This window comes from Arvicola amphibius, chromosome 13, assembly GCF_903992535.2.
Source record: "Arvicola amphibius chromosome 13, mArvAmp1.2, whole genome shotgun sequence".
In the NCBI taxonomy this organism is placed as follows: Eukaryota; Metazoa; Chordata; class Mammalia; order Rodentia; family Cricetidae; genus Arvicola; species Arvicola amphibius.
This window is the reverse complement of record NC_052059.1, coordinates 59,467,564-59,475,640: the sequence shown is the minus strand read 5'-3', so window position 1 is coordinate 59,475,640 and position 8,077 is coordinate 59,467,564. Positions and strand designations below refer to the sequence as shown.

At 53.0% G+C, this 8,077-nt stretch overlaps 1 protein-coding gene across 3 annotated transcripts; it reads right to left on the bottom strand.

Annotated features, from left to right (window-relative positions):
* Positions 1–350: 350 nt before the first annotated feature.
* Positions 351–6,385, bottom strand: Rabggta (Rab geranylgeranyltransferase subunit alpha). Of its 3 annotated transcripts, none has more exons than XM_038310026.2 (17): positions 6,330–6,385; positions 6,005–6,062; positions 5,768–5,878; positions 5,288–5,412; positions 4,929–5,116; positions 4,474–4,677; positions 3,868–3,951; positions 3,699–3,781; positions 3,509–3,610; positions 3,298–3,403; positions 3,168–3,219; positions 2,944–3,032; positions 2,733–2,821; positions 2,524–2,640; positions 1,487–1,600; positions 1,143–1,230; positions 351–565 (listed from the first exon to the last, which is right to left on the bottom strand). In XM_038310026.2, the coding sequence occupies exons 2-17, from the start codon at positions 6,005–6,007 to the stop codon at positions 417–419; spliced, it is 1,704 nt and encodes a 567-aa protein (XP_038165954.1). In that variant the 5' UTR covers positions 6,008–6,062; positions 6,330–6,385; the 3' UTR covers positions 351–416. The 3 variants fall into 3 exon arrangements, with proteins under 3 accessions (XP_038165954.1, XP_038165955.1, XP_038165956.1); XM_038310027.2 differs by having other exon boundaries at positions 6,211–6,344; XM_038310028.1 differs by lacking the exon at positions 351–565 and adding an exon at positions 642–685 and having other exon boundaries at positions 1,108–1,230.
* Between the last annotated feature and the right edge of the window lie 1,692 nt (positions 6,386–8,077).

Here is an 8,077-nt window from a genome sequence, read left to right as displayed (position 1 = left end):
GCAGACAGTCTGAAAGCCGCAGGGGTCACGGGAGTTTTCTTGACCTTTTCCAGCTAGAGACAGCTGTTCTGAAGCTCAGCCCAAGCCAGAACCTGATCCCAACTCCTATCCTAGCCTCAAGTTTGGTCCCAATGGCAGTCCCAAACATGGAGCTGGACTCAAATCCAGTTCTGGTCCTGACTTCGGCTGTAAACACTGAGGTTCTGGCCCTCCACAACAGTGAGAGCAAAGCTGAGAGTATTACAGCAGAGGAGACCCACACCCCAAGGCCCTTTTCTCAAAATGCACGGTGGTGGTGGTGGTGATGGACGTAGTGGCCCAATGGCAGCAGTAATGGTAGCCTGGCAGCCTAGAGGGCCTCTCCATTCTTTATTCAGTCCCAATAAGTTAAAGGGTAAGGGCGAGGGCAGGGCCTCCTAGGTGAGGATACTGCTGACAGAAGGCAGCATTTCAGCCAAACGCTCCGAGATGCCCTGTTCTTGGCACAGTGAGTTGCCCTGCAGGTCGAGGAGGACTAGCCTGGGGCAAGAGGCAAGAGGCTGAAGAGCTGTAGACTGATGGAGGCCTTGGGCAGCAGAGTCAAGGAAAGCTCAGTAGTTCTACCCCCCCCCCATGTCTGCTACCGACACCTCAAAACTAAAGGCTGCTGCTTGGAAGCACGTTGGATGGTCTCTTATCCACGTCCCTGGAGAAAAAAAAGCTCTTAGCAGAGGTTGGAAATGTCTGGCTAAGGAAGGGGTTGTGGGATCATCAGGTGTGGATGGCTGGTGAATGGCACTTACTATCCACAAGGGGCTTCTGGGTCAGAGGGGCTCTCTCCTCCCATTTTGAAGAGGAATCGGAGTTCATGATTTTTAAAAAATTTGGAACTTCCTGATATCTAGACAACTATGTGGTTCCTAAGAATCTTACAGGTTGCCTATCTCTGCACCCTGGCTTAAGGAAGTTACACTTTACAGAACTCCAGAGCAAAAGCTAATAACAGCCCCAGACAGCACCAGGCTATCATCTCCCCTAGGTTTACCCTGCCCAAGCCCTGTTTCCTGCCCTGCCTTGAGATGACCCTGTCTGTGTCTGCGGTTTGTCTCTCTGTGGCCTGTTCCTCACCCTGTGAGCTGTCTGCAAACCCGACAGAAGGATACGGTTATTGCATAGAAACAGCTCCTGCAGCCGGGGAAGGTTAGCCACACCATCCAAGGACTCTAGGGCATTATCATTGGCCTGCAGCACCTGGGAAGTAGGGAATTGGGGAGGCACAAGGTCAAGCAGGCAGCCTGAGATGGGTACAAGCCATGGAGGAGCCCAGAGTGACCAGCTTAGGTATGTCAAAAAGCTCAAAGGGCCAGACTGGGCGGTAGAGTAGGCTGGGAAAGAAGTTACCTTCAGGAGCCATGAGGTCCTAGACATTGCTGTGACACAGGCAATTTTCTGAGTGGAAAAAGAGGAAAAGGGCCACCCCAGACGGCAAGGGAGGATGACCATTTACCTCAAGACAGCGCAGAGCACCCAGGGCTGGGGGCAGGGCTCGGAGACGATTATGTGACAGGTCAAGATGAGTGACCAAGAGCAGCTGCTCCAGATGGCAGAGCACTGTCAGATCCTAGGGGTGGGGGAAGGGGTGGAAAACTCAGCAAGAGCTAGGAGATCTTTCGCCACCTGCTCTGTGTTCCACATGGACCTCAGAAGACTCTTGCTAGAGCCTAGTAGAACATAGGAAGCACACAGAGCAATGCATACGAGCATAGGCCGTGTCAGGGAAGGGACAGACAAATGGTTATGGTGGGATGGCTAGTGGGGTGGACAGGGAGAGGAACCCCAAGTGTGGAAGGGACAGAGGATAGTGGCATGCCCTGCAGCTCACAGGAAAGGGAGCAGTGGGCCTGAGGGGGCTGCAGTGAGGAGGCACAACTGTTGTTAAGATGTCTAGGAAGGCCTGGCAGTGGTGCGCATGCCTTTAGTCCCAGACTCAGGAGGCAGAGGCAGGAGGATTGCGGCTGGTGAGTTCGAGGCCAACCTGGTCTACAGAGAGAGTTCCAGGACAGCTGGGCTACAGAGAGAAACCCTGTCGCAGACACACATGACTAGGAAGGACGGGAAACAGAAAATCTCTACAAACTGTCAGGTTCCAGGCTTGGGGGCCCTGATCCAGGGTGAGAAGCACAGGGAGGCACAGCATGGTATTGAAGGGCCTTCTTATGTTGTTTTTCAGTAGTAGGAATTGAACCCAGGGCCTTCTATACATTGGGCAAGTGATCTACCAATGAGCTATATCCCTAGTACAGCTTTGATGACTCAGGATTCAGAACCAGGGAACATATAGGATGCTGAACTGACTGACTGAAATATTAAAAAAAATAAAATAAAATAAAGCAAGACCTAACAAAGGAGTAGGCCAAAAGAAAGATGATGGGTTCATCCTGGTGGGGAGGAAATGTCTAGGAAGGCACCGCGATCAAGGCAGAGGTGCAGCATGGTGACAACAGCGGGCAGCGGCCTCGAGAAGGACACGTGCTGAGTGCATACCTTGTGAGCTAGGTGCAGCACACGCACCTCAGCATATTCCATCCTGAGGACGCTGTTCTCCAGCAGGAACTTGCTGCGCAGGTCATCCAAGTACGCTGCTCTCATTGGGTCCACAGCCTGGTGGGGACGAAGCAGATAGTTAGGTGGGTCAGCTGACTTCTACTCGCCCACCTGGCCTCCCCTGGCCCATTCCCCCAGGCCTAACTTGCTTTGAGGGTGTGGAAGTATTGCAGCGTCTCTTTCTCATAGAGGAGGGGGTCCAGGGCCCGCATCAGCAGGATGATGGTCAGCAGGCACCCTGGGGAGAGGGCAGAGGAATCTTTACAGTCTCTTGAGACCCCTGTCCTCAAGGACGTTCCCTGGGCAGGTTTTCTCAGCGTGAAAAGTTTTCTTGGGAGCTGGCTCAGGGGACATCCTCACATTTATTCTCAGGCTCCAGCTCCTGCAGCTCCTTACAGGATTCAAGCTCAGACTGCAGCACTGTGGACTTTTCCACCGACAGCTCACACCTGAGAGTGGGCAGGTTAGGGGGTGTACAGCCCACAGTTCTCAGGTTTAAGCCAACCCCCTCCCCCAGGCCCAGGCCTCCCGTCCCAGCTGCCCGGTGTCTAGAGCCTCTCTCTGGCCATGGGCTCCTTCATCACCTGAATAGCTGCTCATCAGTGGCCGAGTCCCGGCACCAGCATTCCTGGCGGCCTAAGGGAAAGGTTAAGGACAGCGTGAGGAGAGGAGCGAGAAGGCCGAGGAACTGCGTGGAGCTTTAAGCAGCATCACCTTTTAAGAGTACACACTCCTTCTGGGCATCACTTGCTGTCCAGATGACACGAAACGTGTGTTGGGGCAGCTGGTCATTGAGAGAGGCGGCGGGCAGGTCACACAGCTAGGAGCATCGGGTCAAGGAAATGTGCTGCCTCACTGCCATTCTGACTGTCCCACCCTCGCTCTGTCCCAAGCCCTCATTTCTGCCCCACCAATTCTGGGATACCCAGACATGGCTGGCCCGGCTCCTGCCATCTGGAGTCCTCCACTCCACACTCAGAGGTGCTTCATCAACCATGAGCAGCAAAGTCCCCATCCTGGAGCCCACCTGCTCAGGAGACAAAGAGAGACTCGTTAGCGCTAACAGCCGCAGCCTCAGAGTCCCGTGATGCTTTTAGTAAAGCCACTTGACTCACTATTAGGGGACGAGAAAAGCAGACTGACAGACAGGCCTCATCCCGGCTCACGTGCAGGCAGCGCAGAACGTCCTGCGGCTCCGCTGGGGAGAGAGACAGCCTGGTTCATCTTAAATCTTCTTCCTTTCCTTCTTAGGCTCAAACACCCTACCCTCTCCCCACGGCTTACCCCGGCCGAGGAGCCAGCGGTGATAGAACCAGGCACTCTGATCGTTGGGGTCAGTAAAGAAGGCATTTTGCACCAACTCCAGCTCTGTGGGGGCAGGGAGGCGTGAGGTTTGTGAGCATGCGCGTAGGATCCTAGCGCCATCCCAAAAGCTCTCCAGCCCCACGCTCCACTTGTACCCTGGCCTTACACAGGCATCACAAGTGTCTGTTTTATTTCTACCATCGGATACCTGAGCTCTTTGAAGGCAGGAACTGAGTGGTATGCACACCCAAAGACCAGGAAGCTCAGTAAGGCAGGCTCAGAACAGGGTTGGACAGACACACCAGGATTGGGGTGGAGCTGCAGAGTCCTTACCAGGATCCCCTAGGCCAGTGGTTGGTTCTCACCCTTCCTGAGGCTGTGACCCTTTAATACAGTGCCTCATGTTGTGGTGAGCCCCCCCTCCCCAGCCATAAAACTATTTCATAGCTACTTCATTACTGTAATTCTGCTACTGTTATGAACGGCAGTGTAAGGATCTGTGTTTTCCGATGGTCTTAGGCGACCCCTGTGAAGGGGTCATTCGACTCCCCCAGGGGTTGGGAACACTACTCTAGGCCCACTTACCTTTTAGCAGCACGTTTTCAGGGAGGCGTCCCTGTGGGCCCGAGTCTGGCTGGGGGTGCAGCTGGGGCAAGAGGCAGGAGCGGTAATGCCAGGAGGAATAGTTGGAGAAGTTCCGGGTGATGAGGCTATCAGTGAAGGCTAGCTCCTCTGCAGGTGCTACAGCAGCCTGAGCAGCTACAAACCGCCGATAGTCCCAGCAATGAACTAGAGGTGTTGAGAGGGAGAACCTATCTCAGGAGCAGGACAGAGGAGCGCTGCCCCCACTGAGAGCCCCAGCATTCCCTCAGCGAGCCAACCACACAGGCTCCATCTGGCTCTGCCATCCCTTTCAGCACTACCATAGTGGATGTTGGTGCTGGGTCCTGCACATCCCTCCCCACTCTGGGCCTTAATGAAGACCCAGTATCAGGATCTAGGGCACTTGAGGATGTGGGGACAGGGCTGTAAACCCTTACAGTTCCGCTCATCAACTTCTAGGAAGCGAGCACACAGTTCCAGCTCTCGGGCCCAGTTGGGCTCAGGCAGGCGGCCTAGAAGCCAGCAGCGGTGGTGCCAGGTGCCATAGGACTTGGGGTTCACACGCAGACAGCTCTCTAGGAAGCCTAGCTCTGCTTTCACAAGAGCATCCAACTCCTCAGGGGACCTGCGCCACAAAAGAAAAGGAGGCTAGAGCCTTTCAACACCCAACTGCATCTTCTTCCTCCCTTCCTCTATCTGGTCCCCACCATCCTATCTCTATGCCCCCGGTTACCCCATTCCTCCTCCAGTTCTGCACCCAGGCAGGACCAGGGCAAGGACCTGAACCACTACATACTTCTGGGTTTCTAGCTGCTGGAGCACTTCTCGGCGACAGTTCCAGAGGGTGGCAAAATCAGGGTTGGCTCCCAGAATCTGGCTTGTCAGTTCTAGCACTGACTCGTCCAACTCACCAGCCTGCCGCTGAGAAGACAGGTTACAGGGTCAGCGACCACAGCATTTTCCAAGCTCTAGGCTAAACATTATAAACTCGGAACCACCCAAGAGTGGCACTGTGCAACAGGTACTATGCAGATCCTTATACAGTCTCACAGGGATTTTCTCACTTAATCTTTAAGTCTTATGCAGCATGTACAATTATCAGCTCCATTTTTACAGCTGAACTGAAGACAGTAAGAGTTTCAGTGACTCGCCCAAGGCAACAACACAGCAACAACAGACAGAATTCAGAGTTGGATTCCTACAGCTTGACTCTAGGGTCAAGCTTTTGGCTTCTGTGTTTTACTTGGAGGATGGGGCTACCTCTGAGGGCCCCCACCTTCTGGAAGACAGCTTGTGTGGCTGACTGGTAGAGCTTCAGCTTCTGCTCCCGTTCTAGCCTTTTAGCTTCTGCCTGCTCTTCGGACGTCTTCACCTTCAGGCGCCCATGCTACAGGGATGGGGAGGGGGTAAGAATGCAGGTAGCAAGGGCAGATTTGCAGAGGCCCCAAGAGACAGCCCCGCGGGGTGAGGGCGTGGGCATGCAGGGGTAAGGGGCTGGACTCAGGGGTCTCACCATGGTGTCGGCTCGGCGTTAGGGGACAGGGGAGGAGTCCAGAAGTAGCCCGTTCAGTCTGCGGAGAAAGATGTCAATCACGGAACCCCGCCCCCACAGCCCCGCCTCCAGGTGTTTCCCGGAAGCTGCCAGCGGGCCTGAGCGAAGGATCCCCGGGTGTAAAGAGGTCCTCCGGCTCGTCTGCGAGGTCGGGAGGAGTCGCTCACCACAACCGGAGCCCCGGTAGGCCGGGGAAGAGCCGAGGCACAAACCGCGCCCGGAGAGAGCAGTGCCCGCTCGCCGGTCCCGCGGATTCCAGCGCCCCCTCCCCCGCGGGCGAACCCACCTGCTCCGGGAAGAGGTGTCCGGACGCGCAGCCCGGCGCCGCCACCGAGTCCCAGCCTGGCTAGAGGGGCTCCGGGCCGTGTGAGGGCGAGGCTCTGCGCCCCCTGCAGGCTCGGAGAGGGAGTTGCGTGCTTGTCAGCAAGGTCTGTTAGCACCCAGGAGTGTGTGAGCGAATGTGTGAATGACATGGAAAGGCTCTTCCTGTTAGCGACTTAAACTGCAACCTAGTTGAAGAAGTTTCCCCAACAACCTGACACCAGCCAATTCTGGCTGTTAAAAAATTCTCAGGTTCCTTCCTGTTCTATTAATTTCATCCGCGTTAATGGCTACTATTGGGAAGGTGATGGTACCCGAATCTCTAGCCCAGATGTTCAAACTTAATGATAATGATAATTATATATCAGTATACATATGCGTTAACATAATCAAAAGCCCATTGGAAAAATCCAGGGGCAGTGGTGGTGCTTGTAATGTCAGCTTCTCGGGAGGTCGATGCAGGAGGGTCTTGACCTTCCTAACACTTTAATACAGTTCTCCATGTGGTGATCCCCAGCCATAAATTATTTCATTGCTACCACATAACTAATTTTTCTACTGTTATGAGTTGTAATATAAATACCTGATATGCAGAACAGTTAACATGCGACCCCCAAAGGGTTTGTGACCTGCAGGTTGAGAACCACTTAAACTCTAGAATCTATAGAGTCTAAGGCTAGTTTAGGTAATTGTGAGATTCCTAATTTTTGTTTGTTTGTTTGTTTTTTCGAGACAGGGTTTCTCTGCAGCTTTAGAGCCTGTCCTGGAAGTAGCTCTTGTAGACCAGGCTGGTCTCGAACTCACAGAGATCCGCCTGCCTCTGCCTCCCAAGTGCTGGGATTAAAGGCGTGCGCTACCACCGCCCGGCGAGATTCCTAATTTTTAAAAAAGTTCAGTATAACCTGTATGTCCTAGAGATATTTTAAACTATAAAAGCAAAAGATACTGTCTTGTCTATCTCTCCTGAATGCTGGCTTTCTTTTCATGTTGTAGCATGGCACTATTCTCCCTCTGCTTTTTAGTTTACCCGTTAATATCTACTCCATTCCAGGCACCACTAAAGTGGTTGAAATGGTCTTCATCCCAGCCATGTCCCCTCTACTATCAATTCATCTTTTTGTTTTGTTTTGATTTTTGAGGCAGAGTTTCTCTGTGAAACAGCCCTAGCTGACCTGGAACTAGCTCTTGTAGACCAGGCTGGCCTCGAACTCACAGAGATCTGCCTGCTTCTGCTTCCCCAGTGCTGGGATTAAAGGCTTGTGCCACCAAGCTATCGATTCATGTTTTGTGCCCTGGAAATGTACTTAAAATACCCACTATGTAGTCCTTTTCTAGGTCCTATAACATACTTGAGAGGAAAAGAGATGTTTTTCCTAGTCTTGTGTACCGCAGTCCCAATGGGGAAAGAAAGTGTACTTAAGTTATCTTTGCTCCTGGCATTGTGATGGGAGCTCTGTATATATGGGAGGCCTGTGAACACACACACACACACGACCACAGGCAGAGGCAGAAGCAGAGTGATTAAAAATACTGTACATCCTAACATGGTGGCTCACGCCTGTAATCGCAGCACTTGGGAGGTTGAGGCAGGAGGGTCCTGAGTTTGAAGCCAGCCTGTGCTATGTAGTAAGATGCTGTTTCAAAATGAAAGAAAATAAAAAGGCTAGACATCTTGGAGAACTCCTGTAACCCTGGTACTTGTGAGGAGAGAAA